The 24,254-nt window shown below is 39.7% G+C and overlaps 1 protein-coding gene across 5 annotated transcripts in view; it reads right to left on the reverse strand.

The window, feature by feature from the left end:
- The window catches only part of mad1l1 (mitotic arrest deficient 1 like 1), a 924,959-nt gene that overhangs the window by 634,842 nt on the left and 265,863 nt on the right, over window positions 1-24,254 (reverse strand). For all 5 annotated transcript variants that reach the window (XM_080206477.1, XM_080206479.1, XM_080206475.1 and 2 more), the window contains one exon: window positions 2,798-2,935. In XM_080206477.1, coding sequence (XP_080062603.1) covers window positions 2,798-2,935 — 138 coding nt within the window. The remainder of the gene's footprint in view (window positions 1-2,797; window positions 2,936-24,254) is intronic.

Here is a 24,254-nt window from a genome sequence, read left to right on the forward strand (position 1 = left end):
TCTTAGGTTTCTACTGAAATGTGTTCCAGTTGGGGTTGCGGAATTTCAGTGGAGTGCCTGGACTTTTTCAAGTGCTATGATAATGGGAGTGTTTTGTAAGCAATCAGCTGGTGCTGTTCTTTGAGGAGTATGTTTTGCCTGTGAACATCAACAGCTTGAACATGTGCTAGCACAGGAAGCCAATCAAATTATGACATTCCAGAGATAGTCATCATGATCTCCAAATGGTGGATATCTACCACATGTGTTTGGTGGCTCATGAGCCAGGTTTATGGAGCAATACTCTACTGTTGGGTAGACCACAGCATGTAAAGCAATGTGTTGTGAATTGACTCAGCTGTCTTAAGAACATAAGAACATAAGAAATAAGAGCAGGAGTAGGCCATCTAGCCTGCCCCGCCATTCAGTAAGATCATGGCTGATCTGTCGTGGCTCAGTTCCACATTCCCGCCCTCTCCCCATAACCCTTAATCCCCTTGCCTATCAAAACCCATCAACCCGCGTCTTAAAAATATTTAGCGAGGCAGCCTCCACCACTTCAACGGGCAGAGAATTCCAGAGATTCACCACCCTTTGAGTGAAGAAGTTCCTCCTCAACTCCGTTCTAAACCGCCCCCCCTTTCTCTTGAGGCTGTGCCCCCTAGTCCTACTGTCCTTTCTGAGCGGGAAGAGTCTCTCCACCTCTATCCTATCCATCCCATTCATCATCTTATATGTCTCAATGAGATCTCCCCTCATTCTTCTAAACTCTAACGAGTACATGCCTAGTTTATTCAGCCTCTCCTCATAGCTCAACCCCCTCAACTCCGGTATCAGCCTAGTAAACCTCCTCTGCACTCCCTCTAAGGCCAAAATATCCTTGCGTAAGTACGGTGACCAAAACTGCACACACTACTCCAGCTGCGGCCTCACCAACGCCCTATGCAGCCGCAGCAAGACCTCCCTACTTTTATATTCAATCCCCCTCGCTATGAAGGCCAGCATCCCATTAGCCTTCCTCACCACCTGCTGCACCTGTAGGCTGGGTTTTTGCGACTCATGCACAAGGACCCCGAGGTCCCTCTGCACCGTCGCCTGCTGCAGTTTTTCGCCACGTAAGTAATAGTCCTTCCTACCATTATTCCTACCAAAGTGGACCACCTCGCACTTGCCAACATTAAATTCCATTTGCCAGTTCCTGGCCCATTCACCCAGCCTATCCAGATCCTTCTGCAGACTTTCCACACCCTCCGCGCAATTTGCCGTTCCACCAATCTTGGTGTCATCAGCAAATTTCGACACCATACACTCGGTTCCCTCCTCCAGATCATCTACATGTCTTACACGGTACCTGCTAATTTCTGTGTGAGATTCATTCTCGTCTTGGTCTTGGCTCCGGTGTTCTGGAGGTGTTGCTGGTGGCAATCAAGAACAATGCCATGGTATTCGGGCACTGAGTCATGGGTGAGTGATTGCCCACAGAACTGGACATGACACTCATCCCTTGCTTTCGAACTGAAACAACAGTCTTGGCAACGTTTGGTTGAAGTCTCCATTTTCTAAACTAGTCTTCCAGAGAGCACAGATGTCCAGTGAGCAGAGGAGACAGCGACTTTCATGTGCTCCTCCTGTTAAATTGAGTTTTCCAACTTGAAAACTTGCAAACTAATGCTGTCAAGAAGGTGACAAACCCTGGCACCAAGCTCCCAGTCCAAGCAGTAAAAACAAATGATGCAATGCAGTTTTGCAGGACTGTATCAAAATGCAAGATTGATTTGGACAAAGCCATACAGCCCACTGGATCTCACTTTTGCGGAATAACCCTACTGTATTCCCATGGCAAGATACGGTCGCAACTCGTCTATCTGGCAACCTATTCTGATGGTTGATTGCCCTCTGTGCAATGTTATATCTCTTGAAACCTATTAGAAACTCAATGTTCAAAACAAATGAGTTTAGCAATCAAAATGAATTGCTATTAAATCAATGGTGCAATCTTTTAGCACAGTATTGCCTTCAAAAACATTTGACAAACCTAGAGAGAAAACTACTGTGCATCTTTTTTCCTTTATATCACATGTAAAAACAACTGCATTGAGATAATTACATAGAATTTTACAGCATAGAAACAGGCCATTCAGCCCAAATGTCTGTACCAGGATTGATACAACACGAGTTTCCTACCATCTTATTTCATCTTACTCTATCAATATACCTTTCTTTTCTTTCCTTCAAGTATTTTATTAACTTTCCCTTTGATGCATCAACTCACTCAGTTCAACTGCTCCACGTCCAAAGATATGTAGGTTAGGTGGTTGGCCGTGCTAAATTGTCCCTTCGTGCCCCAAGATATGTAGGTTAGATGGCTTAGGCACGGGAAATATGTGAGGTTATGGAGATAGGTCAGGGGAGAGGGCAAGATACTCTGTCAGAGAGTCGATGCAGGCGCGATCGGCCTAAGGCCTCTTCTTCACTATAGGTATTCTATGAGAATGAATATCTGTTCCTTGTTGTCACTGCAGTCAAGTAAATAAGTTTCTCCTGAATTCCTTATAGGATTTATTAATGGCTAATGATGTTATAAAGATAATATAGTGTACATTCTGCACAAACTTTACAGATCTCTGCTTTGATAGCCTTGTTTGTGTTTACTTGAACTATTCAAATCCTAATATGATCGCCATTTAATTTTAATGCAGGTGTATATTCGTGAAACTTTTTTGCAAAAAAGCTGATGTTAAGCAAATTTCAAACATCTGGAATTTCATCCATTGTCACAAACTGGACAATTTTTTGGAAATGGTCAGAAGTTGCTTACCTCCAGTTCAGAAATATGAGCATGTAGTTCCTTAGCCATATCCTCCGCTTCACGTACCCTTCGGTTCAGCTGTGGTGAATAATTGGTGACCAACTCATTGTCATAAGAATCCAAAATGCCTTTCATCCCATCACGGGCCTGCAGCACAAAAGCAGATGACCAGACTTAAAAAATGCTTTTCTTCCTCATTACGTTCTCAAATAAAATGTGAATGACTTGGGAGATTTGCCTTTCAACTAAATTGAGCTAAACTTTTCAACTTCTTTGTATCCGCTTTCTTCATTGTCCTTGCAACTAAAAAGAAGGAGGCTTGCATTTATATAACACCTTTCAAGACCAGAAGAATTTACAGCCAATCAATAACATGGACACTGTTGTAATGTAGGAAACAAGCAGCTAATTTGCAACACAACAAGCTTCCACAAGGAGCAATGTGATAATGACGGGGTAATCTGTTTCTGTGATGTTGATTAAAAGATAAATATTGGCCAGGACACAGGGATAACTGTCCTGTTCTTCAAAGCAGTGGCATACAATTTTTTGCCAATCACCTGAAAGATGGCATCTCCAATAGTGCTGCACAACCTCAGAACTGCAATAAGTTTTGGAATGGATATTGAATCCACAACCATTTGATTCAGAGGCGAGTGTGCTATGAACTCAGGCACAGTTGAAACATATGGGAATAGCCAGGATTAGATAATATTGCCATCTTTCAGGTATTCCATAACACACTAAACAATTAGAATTACTAGTCAAGGTCAACTCTGAAATGTCAAAGCTGCTGCTTTGCTGGGAAAATCATGGGTGGGATTCTCCAGCTATGCTCGCCCCAAAACCAGAGAGGGCCACCCGAGGTCAATGGACCTTTGTGTGGACTGCCCCACAGCTGCTACGATTCCTGTGACGGGCAGGACGGGAGAAGTCCGCCCCATATATTTCAAAAGTAAATGTCGAAAGACATCATCTAGACATTTGGATGGTGACTTGGATTTTTTTTAAAAAGTCATAAGTTCATCTTGGACTGGGAGCAAGCCTGCCTTCATCCAAGAAATCACGTGATCTACGTGGTACTTGAGAAAGATCCGTTGGTTTGTTCTGAACTGTAATCAGTTTAATTAATGGGGAAAAAACTGAAAGGCAAAGCTTCATGACTTACTGGAAATCACGGCAGAGCTAACACTGAAGTTTGAACGTGCTGGTTTTGAAGTCAATCATGGGGAATAAGCTGAGAAAGGAAGGCTACTCTACCAGTCTCTCACTCTTGTCCTGACTTGCCTGAAATGCTGTGAGTTGATCTCAACCTACCGAAGAAACTCATGAGTGTAACATGTTTGCATTTGGAACTGCAAAGCTGAGAGAAGAAGAATTGATCCAGCCCTAAATTCTCCTCTACACCAAAGTCGCACACATCTCCTTGTGAAGGAACTTCAGATCGCCACTGCTAAGACTTTACAAACCTAATTATTTATTTTGTAATGTCCATCCTCGAAAGTCCATCTTTACAGAGAGGCCCTATCTGTTTGTGCATCTTTGCGCATGCACATGCTGGGGGAATTCTTAAGAGTATACAGATGGCTACATTTCCAGAGTACCAACGTGTGTTAACCAGTTCTTGCAACTTGTTAAAAAAAACTTTTATAATAAAAAAACATTGTGTTTATTAAAAGAAGTTTGATTAAAGTCTCTTTTATCCTGGTTACTAGTGGGGAATAGCAATTTGGTGAGCAATTTAAACTTTTAAGTGAATGGTATGTGCAATTCTTCTATCCAGTCATAAGAGCTTGCAAACATGGAATTGGGTAGGCTGCAGTGAAAAATTATAATGTTGCCAGATGCCACATTAAATTTCCTTTATAACTTATTTTGTTTCTTTTGGCAACAAACTGTCAACAACCACCTGCCAAAATTACTATGGTATTATAATCTATTTGAAGAGAATGAGAGGGTGGTACAAATGACTGGAATTCCAATATGAAACATCAACAGACAACAGAACATGATCTCCTTCTGAAATTCCAATGCTGCATGTCAGCCATGTGGTGGCTGGATGCTTTCTCACAAGGACAGAGAAAACAAAATGAAATGTCAACTGACTGATAGTCAGCCTCATATCACTATGGTAAGCTGCTTTGTAGCAACTCAACTGAGAAAAGGTGGTGGAGGATAGTTGACAGCAGGCTTCCTTCTGCATCATTGCCAACACAGTGTTTGTCCTTCAACTAACATCACTAAAACTGGTTATCTGGTCTGCACGCTGCAGTTTGTTGGGTCTTGTTCTTGCATAATTTGCTGATATATTTTCTACATCACATCAATAACTAAGCTTAAAAAGTACTTTCTTAACCATAAAGCACCTGGGACATCCTGAGATTGCACAAGGTGCCATATAAGTGCAAACCTTCTCACTTTTTTGCAGTATGGAGAAAAATAACAGCAGAAACGAAAGTAAATAATATTGTTTGATGGAATAGAGCTTAAGTGTTCCTGAAAAGAAACGACATGCTATCAAAGCTTTTTGTCTTGCACTCATCAGGACAGTTGCAAGAATATTGATAGTAAACAAAGCAACAATTTTGACTGCATGAGAAAAGAATGTTGATTGGTTGACAAGTGGACTCTGATTGGTAGAAGCAATGGTACGGACAATGCACAAGAGAACAATTAACTGCCATGCTTTTGTTCAAATTCAAACCACTTAGGTCAATTCTCATGTCATGGACCATAACACATATGAGCAGAAGTCAGCCATTCAGCCCATTGAGTCTGCTTTGTCAGTCAAAGAGATCATGAATAATCTGATATCATAATCCGCAACTCCACTTGCCCAGCTTAATCCTTGATTCCTTTATGAAAAATCTGTCCACTTCAGCTTTGAACTAGTGCCGAGGAGGATAAATTCCTGGATGTAGAAAAGATGGTTTTCTAGACCAGTATGTTGATGAACCAACTTGAAAATAGACGATTTTAGCCTTAGTGTTGCTCAATGAGAAAAGGCCAACTACTATTCTCATTATAAAGGAACCTTGAGGGAAGAGTGACCATAATGTGCTGGAATTTTACATGAAATTCAAAAGTATGTAATTCAATCTAAAACTGGGGTCTTCAAAGAAAGAAAAATACAAAGGTATGAGAGGTTCATTGGCTGAGGTAGAATGGGGAACTACGTTAAAAGGCATGACAATAGATAGACAACAGTTAGCATTTAAAGACTTAGTACATGGTTTACAAATTTACATGCCATTAAGGCACAAAAATCCAGCAGGAAAAACGATCCAGCCATGGTTAACAACTTAAGGATTCTTTTAGATCAAAGGAAAAGATAGATAAAGTTGCCAAAAAAGGTAATAAAAGGAATAGTTCAAAATTTAGCAAAGGAGGGTCAATAAATTGATAAAGGAAAAGAAAACAGTATGAATGTAAACTAGCAAAGAACAAAAACAGACTGTAAAAACTTCTATAGGTATATGAAAAAGAAACGGTTCGCAAAGACACATTTGGAATAGATGAAGCAGAAAAAGGAGAATTTATAATGTGTACTAAGAAAATGACACAGAAACTAAACAAAAAAACTGTGTCTTGTCTTAATGAGGAAGATACAAACAAAATCTCTGAAATGTTAGAGAGCCAAGGAAATTGAGGACGTGAAAGAGATTAGCGAAAAATATGAAGTGCTGGAGAAATAAATGGGACTGGAAGTTGACAAAGCCCCTGGACCGAATGATCTACATCCCAGTGTGTGTTGTCAGAGGTGTCTGTAGAGATAATGGATGCATTGGTGATCATCTTTCAAAATTCTAGATTCTGGAATGGTGCCTGCAGATTGGAATGTAGCAAATAAAACCACACAATTTAAGAAAGGAGGGAGATTGAAAACAGGTAACTACAGACCTGTTATCCTTGCATTAATAGTAGGGAAAATGCTAGAATCGATGCAGAAAGATATGATAAGCGAGCATTTAGAAAGTAACAAGAATAGGTACAACCAACGTAAATTTGTAAAAGGGAAATCATATAGGTAGGTTTTTGAGGATCGTATCTTACTAGGATAGATAAAGGAGAACCAGTGGATGTGGTGTATTTGGATTTTCACAAGTCTTTCGATAAGGTCCAACACAGGTTAACAAGCAAAATTTGCATTCATGTGACTGGGGGCATCATACTGACATGGACTGAGGATTGGTTAATGGACAGCAAACACAGTATAGGCAAACACTTCATTCTCAGGTTTGCAGTGGGGTACCACAAGGGTCAGCGCTTGGGCCCCAACTCTTCACAATCTATATCAATGATTTGGATGTGGGAACCAAATTAACAATTCCAAGTTGACTGATAAGTCATAACTTGGCAGAAATGGGAGTTCTGAAAAGGATGCAAAGAGGCGTCAGTAGATGTAGACAGATAAAGCGACATAGCAGATGGAATGTAACTTCGTAAAATGTGAAGTTTATTCCACTTTAGGAGGAATAAAGAAATGGGGCGGGGTTGGGAAATGTTGATTTTTGAAGGGACCCAGGTATTCTTATTCATAAAACTCTGGAAGCAAACATGCAAGTGCAATGAGCAATCAGGGAAGCAAATAATCATAGTCAAAGAGGTTTACAGCATGGATACAGGCCCTTCAGCCAACTTGTCCAAGCTGCCCTTTTTTTTAAAACCCCTAAGCTAGTCCCAATTGCCCACATTTGCTCATATCCCCCTTTATCCATCTTACCTATGTTACTGTACAAATGCTTTTTAAAAGACAAAATTGTACCCGTCTCTACTACCACCTCTGGCAGCTTGTTCCAGACATTCACCACCCCATGTGTGAAAAAAATTGCCCCTTTGGCCACTTTGTATCTCTCCCCTCTCATCTTAAACCTATGCATTCTAGTTTCAGACTTCCCTACATTTGGGAAAAGAAATTGACTAGTTAGCTGATTTTTGCCCCTCATTATTTTATAGACCTCTTTCAGATCACCCCTCAGCCTCTTACACTTTAGAGAAAAAAGTCCCAGTCTATCCAGCCTCTCCTTATAACTCAATCCATCAAGTCCCGGTAGCATCCTAGTAAATCTTTTCTGCATCCCTTCTAGTTTAATAATATCCTTTCTACAATAGGGTGACCAGAATTACACACAGTATTCCAAGTGTGGCCTTACCAATGTCTTGTACAACTTCAACAAGTCCCAACTCTTGTATTCAATGTTCTGACCAATGAAACCATGCATGCTGAATGCCTTCTTCACCACTCTGTCCACCTGTGACTCCACTTTCAAAAAGCTATGAACATGTATCCCTGGATCTCTTTGCTCTGTAACTGTCCCCAATGACCTACCATTAACTGAGTAAGTTCTGCGCTAGTTCAATCTACCAAAATACATCACCTCACATTTATCTAAATTAAACTCCATCTGCCTTCATCAGCCCACTGGCCCAACTGATCAAGGTCCCGTTGCAATCCTAGGTAACCTTCTTCACTGTCCATTATGCCACCAATCTTGGTGTCATCTGCAAACTTACTAACCATGCCTCCTATATTCTCACCCAAATCATGAATATAAATAACAAACAAAAGTGGACTCAGCACTGATCCGAGGTACACCTCCAGTCATAGGCCTCCAGTTTTAAAAACAACCCTCTGGCTTCTGTTATCAAGCCAATTTTGTATCCATTTAGATTCCTCACCCTGGATCCCGTGAGATGTAACCTTATGCAACAGCCTATCATGCAGTACCTTGTCAAAGGCCTTGCTAAAGTCCATGTAAACAACATCAACTGCACTGTCCTCATCTACCTTCTTGGTTACCCCTTCAAAAAACTCAATCAAATTTGAGAGACATGATTTCCCACTCACAAAGCCAAATAGTATGTCACCTTTGTTACAAGGGGGTTTGAACAAAGGAATAAGAAAGTCTCGCTGCACTTATATAGAACCTTGAGACCATACCTGCAGTATTGTATGCAGATTGATGGCTCCTTACTATTGCAAGGATGTACCAGCCATAGAGAGGATGGAACTAATATCAGGACGGCAAGATTGTCCAATGAGGAAAGATCGAGACTCAGTCTATATTCTCTAGATTTTGGAAAAATGAAATGTGATCTCATTAAAGCTTACAAAAGTTCAAACATGGATCAACAGGGTGGATGGAGGAAGGATCTAGAACCACAATACAGTCTCAGAATAAGAGGTAGGCCATTTAGGAGAAATTAGGAGTTTCTGCAATTCTACCTCAGAGGGTTGTAAAGGCTCAAGTTATTGAGAATGTTCAAAGCAGAGTTTCATTTCTGGATACCTTCGCTGCCAAAGATACAGGCATGATGCAGGAAGATGACATTGAGGTGGAAGATCAGCCATGATCTATTAAATGGCAGAGCAGGCTTAAGGGGCCAAATGACATTCTCCTCTTTGTATGTACTGACTGTTCTTCAATCAAATCAGCAACTTCACCATGCTACAAGATCACATCTGCTGATTAATGTAGAAAGAAATAAAGGCAACATTGTAAATCAAGATTCTAGATATTATAGGCCACCTAGAGTGTCGAATCATTAAAATACCATTTATCATCAATAGATGTCGTTATTATGGCAACATTCAAGGCCCTGGAAAAACATTTTTATCTGGGGCTGGATTAACCCATTTCCTATCAGACCATTTTAGCCTTGATGATACGCTCTCAAATGTTCCTCAGCTGTATAATAAAAATAATTTTCTTTGAAATATACCTCTAATTACTGCTTAACTTGAGCTAAGCTATATGTTCTTCAAGGCAAGGGATGCCAGCACTGGAGATCTAAATTTTTTTTTAATCTTTTTTACTATTTAGACAGTCACTTGGTAGTACAAGAATTTAATATTGCTGAAAAGGGAGACATGGTGCAGAAGCTTTTCATCTTGCAGCCATCTGCACAAATGCAAGAATGGCAAATTTCAAACAAGCACAGCGATTTGCATTATGAGAGAAAAAGATGTTGATCTGTTGGCAAGTCAACTCCAGTCGGCACTTTGTTGCTATGGGGAAAGCAAGAAGCAACTATAAGCTTTCCATGCTTCAGAATAATTCAATATTCATAATTTAAAAATGGCAAACGGCTTAAAATATTTCTTATTTTTACAGAGAACTGGTCCCTGCTTATGAATGAAGGTCACTTCTAGCAAATGTAAATGAGCCATGTTATGAATTCAAAAACTTAAACTTTTTGTTAGTGTTGGTATTAGCACATTCATGATTGTGCAGGTGCTGCCCAATTGGTTGATTGAATCAAACAACATTGTCCTCCAACTGTTAGTAATAATCAGTATACAAGTTGTATTCAACCAGCCCATGCTTGCAAAACACAAAAAATGTCCACTGTTAGTTACGATTCCACAATTAGGCAATACTTGCCCAACAATCCTGCCTGTGCAAATACCTAAACAAATAACCAATTTAAGATAATCAACTAAGCTCATAACATTCGTGCTGGCTAGAAGCAACTTACATTTAAATGAATGGACTCCTTCTCTGCAAACATAAGAAATATGTTCAACCCTCATAACTTCTCCGAATTACCCAGAAGCAAGGAGAACTATAATTCCCCATTGTTTTCTTCACGACAACATTTTGGCGAGAGTCAACTTGCCAAAACAACCAGTGTCCCTTTTCTCCTGCAGGATAAGTTATGATCATTCAGAATTTGGCATTCTGGAATTTGACGCGATGTGTGCAAAATAAAAAGATGGGGAACAGGTCTTTCTTTTCAATCACTGCCACATGGAACAAATACAAATATTCAACTGACTGGTTGAGCAAGACTGTAAAATTGTTCTGTGATTCCACTGTGAAAGACCAATGTTCTAGTCCATTGTGTGATAATACTGTGCCTTTAAGAAATGGATGTATATCATGTTTCTTGCAAAGAGTATGTTTAAAATTCAGCTCTGTTTTACACGGTGCTACTTTGTCAGCAAAACAGGCAGCTCACATGCTGAGAATGCAGGCTAATGACTGATTTTAGTATGCGATGTGTTTGTTTGAATCTGAGTGAATGTATTTGTGTATATTTGTTTTTTCCACTGGATTTCATAATAGGGTTTGATTAGCAGGGTCATATGCTAAACGGCAGAGCTAAGCTCACAGGGAAAAATAGTTCTCTTTGATTTTAAAACAGTTTCTGCTTGGTTTTGAAAGAAGCAAGAAGTCTTTCTCTCCCTCTGTAGGTTGTTGTTTGGGGCCCAAGAAAAGTACGTCTCTCTCTTTCTCAAGGTGTTCTAGAGCCTTGAGGCGTGGCAGCCCAAGCACATAAGCCTGTGTGTTGCTAACTGATTTTGAAGAGGAATCTAAGCCTATTAGAGGAATATTGCTTAAATTGGAACTAATAGAGATAGATTAGCAGTTAAGAATTGTATCTTGTCATGTTTAAGTGTTCCAATTGATAAAAGTTAAACTAATTCATTCATTATGGTTAAAATGTATTGTTAAATAAAGCTTATTTTGATCTAATCACACCTAAAGTGAAACTCCTTATCTTCACAATAACGCTAAAAATTAAATTGTTAGGGTCTAATCCGGCTTTATGCTCGGGAACCCTAACAATTGTATCCCCAATTCTGCCTTTCTAAAATTGGGAGATCAAGGAAAAGTGGTAAGCAATGGAAATTTACAAGACCAAAAAAGACTGAGAAAATATCAGGAAATGTAAGATCTTACTGGTAATCGCCAGTAAATAAATAAATCATAAATTGAGAGGCGCAAAGTATTTTTTACAAATCCATAAAGCAGCAGAAATGTTGTGCACAGTTATTGGGGAACAGAAGAAATCAAAACATAAAGACAATCAAGAAGATGTAAAACTCCTGAATAAAAACTAATGGCTATTTGATATGATTAACAACTTTTAGACTACTTGTCTGGACCAGTTTGGACTGATTTTTAACTTAAAATCTCTAAAGCTATTGAAGGCAAGGAAGCAAACCTGCAAAACCAAGGGGGTGACATTGATTAAGCATAGTCAAGCAACCAGGTGGGCTGGGAAAAAAGTGAACTGCACAGGTAGAACAGCAGGTCAGGAAGCTGGGTGCTGCTCAGCAGGAACTGGATGCAATTAACATTAAGTTTGTTCAGCGGCACTGCAGGCTTTTTTACTAATACAAAGGTGTTTGACCATATAAAACAATTATCAGCAAGCACTTCTTAATCTAAAATGTATTCTGTATTTATCAAACCCAAGAAAAAATGCAACTCTTGCTCAACTCAATAAAATTATTGGAGAGAAAAGAAAATAGCCTGCATTACATAAAATGCTTGCAAACCGTGCATTAATTTTTTTGGCAAGTGCATTTAAGAACATTATCACATTACAACTGACAATGTACCTGTATATTATTGTCACCTATAAATGCAATTTCATTTATCATTTATTTGTGGAATCAAGCTATATAAAATGAAAATTGAAAAAAATGATAGAAGATGGTCATCTGGTTTTACATTTTTATCCTTGTTCTTCTGAAGATAGTGATGGTTCATGCAAGGTACAATTCTTCTGGTACTTTACTCAAGCGACAACTTTTCACAGCTGTCCCAGAAAGGCACATCACCACTGATTACTTGACACCAAACAGAGCTACCTTTCTTCACCTGTTGCCTAGGGATTCTGACAATACCCACTGTTACCCTGAAATTAGTTAACTCAATGTTAGCCAAGAACAAAACTCAAGAACTGACTGCTTCATATGTCGCAATGACCAAGTCAAAAATCAGAAAATCGGTTACAACTTTTATCAGTTTTTAGGAAAATTATTACCGAATGAAAACATCAATTCTGATGGAGCACAGTGGCACAATGGTTAGCACTGCTGCCTCTCAGTGCCAGGGATCTGGGCTCGATTTTGGCCTTGGATGACTGTGTGGAATTTGCACAATTTCCCCATGTTTGCATGGGTTTCCTCCGGGTGCTTCGGTTTACTCCCAAAGTCCAAAGATTTACAAGTTAGGTGGATCAGCCATGGTAAAAGCTTGGGGTTACAGGGATAAGGTGAGTATGGGTAAGATGCTCTTACTGAGAGTCAGTGCAGATAAGATGGACTGAATGGCCTCCTTCTGCTCTATAGTGATTCTATGGTAATTTATCATCTTAATGCCATCAGATCTCATCATTTCAGGAGATAGTGATAGGTTAATGTAATTTGAGAGACAAAAATTAACAAATATACTTTCACAGATATAAAAATTGTACATGATTTTGCTCTTCACAGTGAAATGTCATGATATCCAAAATTTCCAGTATTATGACTGGGTTGAAACATGACAATTTGTACAGCAAAAGCAATAAAAAGATTTGTGTATATGTTTCATGTGACATTCTCACAAAAATATTAGAACAAAAGAATACCATTGCAAAACGCAGGATTGCTTTCCTTTGTTCTTTTAACAACATTGCACGTTAATACCACCATGATAAATAGATTGCAATCAAGTTGGAGCAAAAGAGACTTGCAAAATAAAACGAATAAAAATACACATTTGCTTACGAGTACAGCTTATCCTGCGCAATCTTTCTTTCTGAAACATCTACACTAAATCAATGAAACCAAATTACAAATACTGAAAATTTGGACAAGAGCAATACTTCTTCAAACAACTGCCCTGAAGAGCATCATCCATACTCAATATTATTGAAACAGTAGATCTCCTCATTGACTTTTATTGTTAATTCTTGTACATTAATTGCTGGTCCCACACACATCAGGAAAAAGGGTCTTGAGGGAGGACGAAGAGGCAACAAATTCAAGAAAAAAAACTGTTCAACACCAGCAAGTTGCTTCTTCTATTGCAAATCTTCAAAATGCATTCCTGTTCACTGAGTCAATGATATCAATTCCACAAGGTGATCATATTTCACCTTATCCAAACAAACTGCAGATAATAATGTTTGGACCAATGCTTTACTGCTAATTCCACTGGAACAAAATACTTCACCGGAAAAAAGGGCAACAAAATTTATCAGTAGAGATATAAAAGTGCAGTGGTGATGGGGGTGAAGGGCAATAAAATTTCACGTGTGCAGACTACTGATTTGATCTACCATAAAAGAATATATTAAGTAGATTACAGACACTGAAGCTGGATAAAACACTTGACCTGTCTTTCTAACACAATTTCAAAAGACAGTGGGCACTTTAAAGTTATTTTCTTTAAAGATATTATTGAACACATTGAAGTGGATTTAAGCATTGAAAATTTAACTCATTGTTACTGAAGATGGAAGCAGGCTATTTGCAGACCCAAAATTCTCATGAATTGTGAGAATTCCAGAATTCGATTTCATAGTCAATTAATTATTTTTGCTAAATGTAAACCAACCAACTTGATTGTGTTTTTAGATGAGATAAAGAGTTGATGAAATTAATGCAGTTAATATGATTGATGCACATTGATATGTGGTCGAAAAGCGATTTAAGTGCCATGAAATTGGCTCATCAGCAAATGAAGTCCATGGAACAGAAGAGGCAAAGGCAGCACAGATACAAAATTGGTAAAGTGACAGGAGAGAGACACTATTGGTGAAGAATTGTTTTTCATACTAGAAGTTGTGGTTTCCAGGGGATGGTTCGAGGGCCACAATTTTTCCTGATATATATTAATGACTTAGATGTACATTGCAAAATTGCACATTTTCACAGTAATTTCATTGCAGTGTTAATGTAAGCTTATTTGTGACAGTAATAAATAAACTTAAACTTGTAGATGACAGAAAACTTGGAAGTAAATTGAACCATAAAGAATAGTCATCAATTTGAAGCACAGATAGGCTGGCAGAATGAGTTGATGGTCCTCAGCAGACAAACATGGGACACGGCGAACAGAGTACCCTTCATCATCCAGTACTTCCCCGGAGCAGAGAAGCTACATCATCTTCTCTGGAGCCTTCAACATGTCATTTATGAAGACAAACAACTTGCCAAGGCCATCCCCACACCCCCACTTCTTGCCTTCAAACAACCGCACAACATCAAACAGACCACTGTCTGCAGCAAACCACCCAACCTTCAGGAGAACCGTGACCACGACACCACACAACCCTGCCACAGCAAACCTCTGCAAAACGTGCCAGATCATTGACACGGGTGCCATCACCTCACGTGAGAACACCATCCACCTGGTACATGATACATACTCTTGGAACTCGGCCAACATCGTCTACTTGATACGCTGCAGGAAATGATGTCCCGAGGCATGGTACATTGGGGAGACCATGCAGATGCTACGACAACAGATGAATGAACACCATTCGACAATCACCAAGAGTGTCCTCTTCCTGCTAGGGAACACTTCAGCAGTCACAGGCATTTGGCCTCTGATTTTCGGGTAAGTGTTCTCCAAGGCAACCTTCACAACACACAACGCAGAGTCACTGAGCAGAGACTGAGAGTCAAGTTCCGCACATGAGGACAGCCTCAACCAGGATCTTGGGTTCATGTCACACTATCTGTAACCCACATTACTTGCCTGGGCTTGCAAAATCTCACTAACTGTCCTGTCTGGAGACAATACACATCTCTTTAACCTATGCTTAACGCTCTCTCCACTCACATTGTCTGCACCTTTAAGATTTAATTACCTGTAAAGACTCGCATTCCAACCATTATTTTGTAAATTGAGTTTGTGTCTTTAAATGCCCTGTTTGTGAACAGAACTCCCACTTAACTGATGAAGGAGCAACATTCCAAAAACTAGTGGCTTTTGCTACCTGTTGGACTTTAATCTGGTGTTGGGAGACTTCTTAGAATGAGTCGGCTCATAACAGATGAAATTCAAAGGAGAGAAGTGTAAAGTGTTTTTTTTAAGGAAAATAAGATCAGGCAATTTAAATTAAAAGATACAGGACAAGAGAGACCTGGGGGCATATGCACACAAATTGTTGAAGGTGGCAGGGCAGTTTGAGAAGGTGGTTAAAAGTGCATATGGGATCTTGGGCATTAGTAAATGGAGACAGTGTATGCAAGTAGATTAAATGGGCAAACAAGGGAATCAAAAGATATAATGGGTAGAAAGGAAAGTAGAGTTGAGGTCACAATCAGATCAGCCATGATCTTTTCAAATGAAGGAGCAGATTCATGGGCAAGAATAACCTACACCTGCTCATAATTTGTATGTTCTGTCCACTTCCGAGCACCACACATTAGGAGGCATGTGACAGCTATATGAGGGTTCAGAAAAGATTTACAAGAATAATTTTAGGGATAAGGGATTATAACTACATGGATAAATTGGCACAACTTTGCCTCAGAGAAAATAGGATTAAAAGGAGTTTTGATAGAGGTGCTTCAAGTCATGAATTACAGTCAAAATCAGGACAGAGTACTGTAGATCAAGGGCAACTGTTTCAAGGATGTAAGAATCAAAAATCAGAGCACTCGAGTTTAAGACAAAAGAACCAAAAGAGGGCAGAGGGAAAAGTAGTTTATAGTTACTATCTGGAATACACTGCTCTTCCATTTGAAAAGATCATGGAGCCGGACTGAATCATGACTTTTATAAGCAACTGAAAGGAAAAATTTGCAGAGTTACAGGGAAAACGTTGGTGAATGGAACTACTTAAATTGCTGTCACAGAGACTCGACACGGGTCAATGGATCAAAAAGTCTCCTATTCTGTGGCCATCCTATGATTCTATTCTATAAAAGCCACAGTAATGGCATTCAAATGCAGCAGATGGTATGCACACAGCAAGGTCCCACAAATAGTAAATGAGATTCGTTTTTACGGTGGTGATAACGGGGCAGAGTTATTGACTGGGACATCATAGCCAATCAACTTTCTTTAAATAACATTGTCAGTATTTTCCACAACAACCGAGATATGTGGTCAGTCCTTGATAATGAAACTGGGGTTAAAATTCAAAACTTTCCAACTTCCAGGTGATGGTACAACAAACCCAGGCAAGCTGATGTTCTTTAGTTGGAATAAAGCAAAGAGTAGAAGCCATAGGAGGTGGTGTTGCAACTGTTATAATTTCATAATTTCTAAAACTAAGAAAGTGGAATCAGTTCACAGATGTCTAAATCTGCAGAGGCCACAAGTATAACAACAAGGACAAGTGGTAGGAATCACGTTGTGAAAATTTAATGCTTTGGTGCTAAAATTCAGGGCAGGAAATTATACTTCATACAGTTTAACATGTATAAATGCTGAAGGTAGGTTGAAGAGGAGGAACATGGACAATGTACTTGGTGAGAACATTCTAGGGTCACTGTAACAGGACAGAGATCTTAGAATATTTGTAGAGATATCAATTCCACCATCAGGACAGTGTTCTTCCGTGGAAAAGAAAGCAAAATGACAGGTTAACTTGTGAAAGTATAACATACAAAATGGCAATGTGGCACAGTGATTGGCACTGCTGCCTCACAGCACCAAGGACCTATTTTCAATTCCAGCCTTGGGTGATTGTGTGGCGTTTGCATGCTCTTCTTGTGTCTGCATGGGTTTCTTCTCACAGGCTAAAGATGTGCATGTTAGGTGGACTTGCTCTATTAAATTGCCCCTTAGTGAAGGATGGGTGGATGAGCCATGGTGAATGTGCAGTATTATGAGGATAGGGTGGGGGCTGGGTGTGGGTAACACGCTCTTTGAGAGTCAGTGCAAACTCAATAGGCTGAATGGCCGCCTTCTGCACTATAGGGATTCCATTTCATGGTTCTAAAAGAGATTTTATAATAGAACCTGACCATGGTGAGGCCACATTTAGAGTGTTGTATCCCATTTTTATTCTGTCTCATTCAAAAGATATATATTTGGCATTTTTTTTTGTTAGGCTATTTTTAAAAATTACAGAATCAAACCAAAGAAAAATATAGCATCTTTAAATTAATGCATGGAAATGTAATAATATTTGAAAACATCAATCTCAATTGAACAATTTCAAAATTATGAATGGTGTGAAATTGAAAAGGACTTAGAATCAAGTAAGGTATCGGCTCATTTATAATAGATTCTGTTCCACCTCACTTCACTAATGCAGTTACAATTGTAGAATGAGTCCAAGAACAAGAGCAACAAATGTAATTTTCTATCCTAGCTCATCAACTATTGAGAGACAATTACAAACATAACAAATGAAGCAATGCCAGATCAAAGGCACAGAACCATATCCAATTCATGGTTTAAGGTGGTAGCGGTTCCCTATCAAATCCTCTAGAAACTTATTATGAATAAAGCAAAACCTGGATAAACCAGAATCAAATAGACACCTCTTTGGCTTAATAGACCATTTGTCCATAGGGCCTTGCTCAGGGAACGAGAGAAACAAGTTTACTTGATTCGGCAACAGCTGAAATGTGATCTTCTGGCATGGAGAAGATGCACTGATTTCATCTGGCTGTGTTCATTAGCTTGGGTGTTGCAAGCAAGCTCGTTTCTCAAAACGATAAAAAAAATTCCCTTCACGTACAAATTTTTTTCCTTCCTTGAACTCATCACTCCAACCCTGATTCTTTCCTCATGTGACACCTGTCTCACTGCTGGTTGCTAGATACCCATTAGAAATCATAATACCTCCCTCGTTCAGGGCACAGGGGTAAACTGCATTGCACTGTCCAGTATTCAAATGGAGATTTGCGAATGGACCCCATAAGAGACAAAAAAGATGACTGGTTACAACCAGTAACAAAGGCTGACTTCCCTTCCTCCTTTGGTGTAAAAGCAGAAGAATTGAACTGAACCACGTCGTACAATGAAAAGGGTCCTATTTTGAAAAAATGGGGGAAGAAGAAATTTATTTGGGTGGTTAGCACTACTGTCTCGGTACCAGGAACCCAAGTTCAATTACACCCTTGGGTAACTGTGTGTGGAGCTTGTACGTTTTCCCAGTGTCTGCGTGAGTTTTTTTCCAGGTATTCTGGTTTCCTCCCACAATCCAAAAATGTGCAGGTTAGGTGGATTGGCCATGGTAAATTGCCTCTTTGTGTCAGGATGCTAAGCAGGGTAAATATGAGAGTTTATGGGGATGGGAGCCTGGGTGGAATTGTTGTCAGTGTAGGCTCAACGGGTCGAATGGCATCTTTCTGCACTGTAGGGATTCTAAGATTTGCACCTGATTGCAAACTGTAAGCATTACTAGTGCCAGGGACACAGGTTCGATTCCTGGCATGGGTCACTGTCTGTGTGGAGTTCCCACCATGTTCGCATGGGTTTCTTCCAGGTGCTCTGGTTTCATCCCACATTCCAAAGATGTGCTGGTCAGGTGGATTGGCCATGCTAAATTGCCCCTGAGTTTCAGGGGTCTAGCAGAGTAAATGCATAGGGACAGGGCCTGGGTAGGATTGTGGTTGGTGCAGATTTGATGGGCCAAATGGCCTCCTTCTGCACTGTCAGATTCTATGATTCTATATACACAAATGATATCCATCTCTTGATTCCTCCACTGTCTAAGTTGTCAGAACATTTGTTCAACATCAAACACTGAATAAGCAGAAATATCCTCTACACGAATAATGGCAAGACAGAAAGCTTTGCTATCATTTCTCAAACCAGGTTATTAACAATCTAGGTGTTACGTTTGGCCCAGCTTCAAAATTGCCTATTTCCACATCCACAACATTATTTGACTCCACATTTGCCTCAGCTTATATGCTAAATAAGCCCTCATCCTTGACTTTGCTAATTCTAGACAACCTCCCATGTTATATCATCTACAAACTTGGGGTCTTTCAAAACTCTTCTGCCAATATTCTACCTCGGGCCAAGCTCTTGTCATCCATCTCCCTCATTGATAACATTGGCTCCCTGTTCAGCACATCTTAATTTCAAAATTCTCATCATCATTTTCAATTATTCCATGGCTTCGCTCCTTCCCATTCGTTAACTCCTCCAGCCCTGCATTTTCCTTAGATTTCTGCATTCCACCAATTCTGGCCTCTTGACTGTGATTGTTCCACCATTGATGGCCATGCCTCTAGCTATCAAGACCTTAAACTCAGGAATTACATTTGAAGCACTCGATAAATGCAAAGTTTTTAAAATAAGAATTCAAACTTTCCAAAGGAAACATTAAATTCAAACATTAGAACTATCAATATTTGAAGGCTGTAAACCAAGTCAAGAAAACAGTGGAGGAGAAGGCCAATTGTAATGCATTCCAGCTGGGTTCAGCCAACTCAGACAAGCTTAAACTTTGATTCTTCCTGGTCAGCACTGTTCTAGAAAAAGTAGCTTGTATTTTTGTGATTTTTTTGGGGACTTCAGGACATTCCAAAATGCTTTATAGACAATGGAGTATTTTTCAAGTCCTGTCACTGCTGTGTACATATGGTTCAGATGGTAGCACTCCTGCCTAGGAGTGAGAGACTGTGGGTTTGAGCCCTAATCTAGAGACTAGAGCACAAAAATTCAGATCAACACACAAGAGTTTTCACTTCGCGTTGGCCAATATTCATCCCTCAAATCAACATCACAAAAACAGTTAACTGATCATTATCATATTTTCTTAGCAGGGCATTCTGTGAGCAAACTGGTTGCTGAATTTCTGACCTTACAAAAGTGGCGAAATTTCAGATACTTCATTGACTGTAAATTTCAAAGATACTTCATTGACTGTAATGCATTCTGGAGCATCAGGAGCTCACAGAAGGTACCATATAGATGCAAGCCCTTTTTTATTTTAAGGAATCTACTATTTGAGACACCCTTGTAAGCCTAAATTTTCTGTTATTTGAGATGGTTAGAAAAAGAGACTGAGATGTGATCCAGGTCTTTAATATGCCAATGAAAAACTATTGCATATTTGCGCACAGTATTTGCGATATAAGTAAGAACATAAAAACATAAGAAATAGGAGCAGGAGTAGGCCATCTAGCCCTTCGAGACTGCCCCACCATTCAGTAAGATCATGGCTGATCTGAAGTGGATCAGTTCCACTTTCCCGCTTTCTCCCCATAACCCTTAATTCCCCTGCCTATCAAAAACCTATCTACCCATGACTTAAATATATTTAGCAAGGTAGCCTCCACCACTTCAATGGGCAGAGAATTCCAGAGATTCACCACCCATTGAGTGAAGAAGTTCCCCCTCAACTCTGATCTAGGCTGCCTCCCCCTTATCTTGAGGCTCTGTCCTCTAGTCCTGCTATCCTTTCTGAGCGGGAAGAATCTCTCTACCTCTACCCTATCCATCCCCTTCATTATCTTATACGTCTCTATAAGATCCCCCCTCATCCTTCTAAACTCCGAGTACAGACCCAGTCTATTTAGTCTCTCTTCATAGTCCAGCCCCCTCATCTCCGGTATCAGCCTACTGAACCTCCTCTGCACTCCCTCCAAGGCCAATATATCCTTCCGCAAGTGCGATGACCAAAACTGCACACAGTACTCCAGCTGCGGCCTCACCAGTACCCTGTACAGTTGCAGCAAGACTTCCCTACTTTTATATTCTATCCCCCTCGCTATAAAGGCCAACATTCCATTCGCCTTCTTGATCACCTGCTGCACCTGCAGACTGGGTTTTTGCGACTCGTGCACAAAGACCCCCAGTCCCTCTGCACCGTAGCATGCTGCAGCTTTTCACCTTTTAAATAATAATTCCTCCTACTATTATTTCTGCCAAAGTGGATAACTTCACACTTGCTAACATTATACTCCATCTGTCAGGTCCTCGCCCACTTGCTCAGCCTATCCAGATCTCTCTGCAGACTTTCCACACCCTCCACGCAATTTGCTTTTCCACTCATCTTCATGTCATCCTACACTCAGGCCACTCCTCCAGATCATCTATATAAATGGTAAATAGTTGAGGCCCCAGCACCGATCCCTGTGGCACTCCACTAGTCACCAACCGCCAACCAGAATAGCACCCATTGATACCAACTCTCTGCTTCCTATTAGGCAGCCAATCCTCTATCCACGCTAACATCTTACCCCCAACTCCGTGCACCCTAATCTTCTATAGCAACCTTTTATGAGGCACCTTATCAAACACCTTTTGAAAATCTAAAAACACCACATCCACCAGTTCCCCTCTGTCTACCGCACCAGTCACATCCTCATAGGAATCCAATAAATTCATCAAACACGACTTCCCCTTAACGAATCCATGCTGCATTTGCTCGATCAAACCATTCTTTTCTAGGTGCCTTGCTATTTCTTCTCTGATGACGAATTCTAGCATTTTTCCAACTACAGACGTTAAACTAACCAGCCTATAATTCCCAGCCTTTTGTCTGCTACCTTTTTTAAACAGTGGCGTGACATTTGCCCTTTTCCAATCTTCTGGCACTTCCCCGGAGTCCAGCGAATTTTGATAAATAATCACTAAGGCATTCACTATCACCTCTGCCATTTCTTTCAGAACCCTAGGATGCATTCCATCCAGTCCTGGGGACTTTCCACCTTCAGTCCCATTGGTCTATCAAGCACTACCTCTCTAGTGACAGTAATCGCATTTAGGCCCTCAACTCCTACCATCCTTCTATCTTTAATATCGGCAAACTATTCGTGTCCTCCTCCATGAAAACGGAGGCAAAAAACTTATTTAAAGCGTCAGTAAAGTACAGAACCAGAAAACATTGGCACAAAACTAACAACTTTAAAATGACACTGGAAATTAGAAGAAATCGTTTTCTCCAGAGAGATGCAGATTTAATGGAATGGATCCCTGCAAAAAGGGGTTTCAATTAACTCTTTCATTTCTGAATCAAGCTAGCAATGGCATTGGAAGTTAAAAAGCTCCATAAAGAGTAAAACGATCAAATGCTCCAATGGACACAATAGTTCCTAAACTGTTGGTGTTGTTGAGTAGGAAAGGTGTTACTTGTGGAGGAAAATTAATTGGAATCTAGGAATAAATAATCATTCCAATTTCTCTGTAGAGATATTCACACTTCAGATTACTTGCTCTTTCACTCAGGCCAAATGAGGATAGATAGAGAAGATGCGGATGGAGACAAGGGCACAGGGACAGTGGGCAAGGGAAGGTGTATTTGTGTAAGATGAACGGATCTCGTCCAGACAAGTAACATAACCTTAAAATTTGAGCTAGGTTGATTAGGTATTATGTTAAGAAGTATTTCTTCACAAAAAATGAGTGTGGAAATTTAGACAATTCTCCCCCAAAAGGACGCTGAGGCTGAGGATTAATTAGTAATCCCAAACTGACATTGATAGATTTTTGTTAAGCAAAGGCAATAAAAGCTATAGAACCAAAGCAAGTAAATGGAATTATAATACAAATCAGCAAATCTAACCAAACGTAAAACAGACTTGAGGGGCTCAATGGAGTACGTCTGCTCCTGTTTTCTTCTTATAAACTACAATGCAGTTCACCAACTCACTTCTTACAACACTAAACCTGCTGTGTGGCAGTGACTGCAGGGAGCACAGTTCTATTATGCTTATAACAACTACAGGAGACAAACAGTAGGGATTTATGAACATGGAAATAAGAAGTTAAACTGAGGCGCAATCTGTCTAATCAGGCAATGTAATAGCTCCCAAGGAACTATTTCAAGATGGGCAGGGGAGTACACCAGAAGTCCTAACCAACATTCAACCCTTAATCAATGGCAATGAAACAGATTATCCCGGCATTTATTGCATACTATGCATACAATGACTGAAAGTAATTATCATCCTGTATAACTGCTGTGCTTTGTTAAGGACAGAAGCACAAATGCTTATTTCAGTGGTTATAACAGTGTACAGTTCTTTTAGAAAGTACAAATAAAGGATATGTTTTGCAATAGTTTCAGTTTTATTTTTGTTCAAGTGAATAAAAATCAATTCCAAATGACCTCTCAGAATTAAGACTTGCTCACATGGACAGCCAAGAGCAGCCAGCATACTGCACCCTTGGCACTCACACAAGAGAAATTTCAGTACAGTATCAACACAAAGTATAATAGTATTATTTGCAGTTACTAATGAATGCCACTATGTAGCAACAACTGCCCTGGATTTATTTACGATCTCACAATACAATGCAAAACCTAAAGTCTCTTAGCCTCTGTAATTTTCAAGATAATTCAATGTATTAATAAGCATTTAAATCATAAATATTCTTTAACAGACTTGAGAAATAATGTGAAACGGTCCTTAATACATCCTTGTCATTCCCTTTGTAAATTTACAGTCACTTTCCAATCCATTTCATTTATTTGATGGCTATTTATTAAACTAAGCACCTGTGCTGTAACAATTGAACAATTATGTAATAATATTATGTTTTTTTTTGGAGGGCAATGAATAACTGTTGTGTTAATAGACTAATTTTAAATAGCCTGAAAGGGTTAATAATCACACAAGTTTAGAAATCACATAAGTTGCAAGCTGAACCTCAGTCACACAGGGAAAGCTATGTGCAAATGACAGGTTTTGATTAAAGTAAGTCCAGATAAATGAATGATGCGCTGCTGTAGTTTATGTCTGCCCATTAGAACAAGGAATAACGGAAAGGGAAATTGAGAAACCATTGATCAGAGATATAGCTGTCATTTATTG

The sequence above is a fragment of the Carcharhinus amblyrhynchos genome, chromosome 18, assembly GCF_965287045.1.
Source record: "Carcharhinus amblyrhynchos chromosome 18, sCarAmb.v2.hapA, whole genome shotgun sequence".
Taxonomy (NCBI): domain Eukaryota; kingdom Metazoa; phylum Chordata; class Chondrichthyes; order Carcharhiniformes; family Carcharhinidae; genus Carcharhinus; species Carcharhinus amblyrhynchos.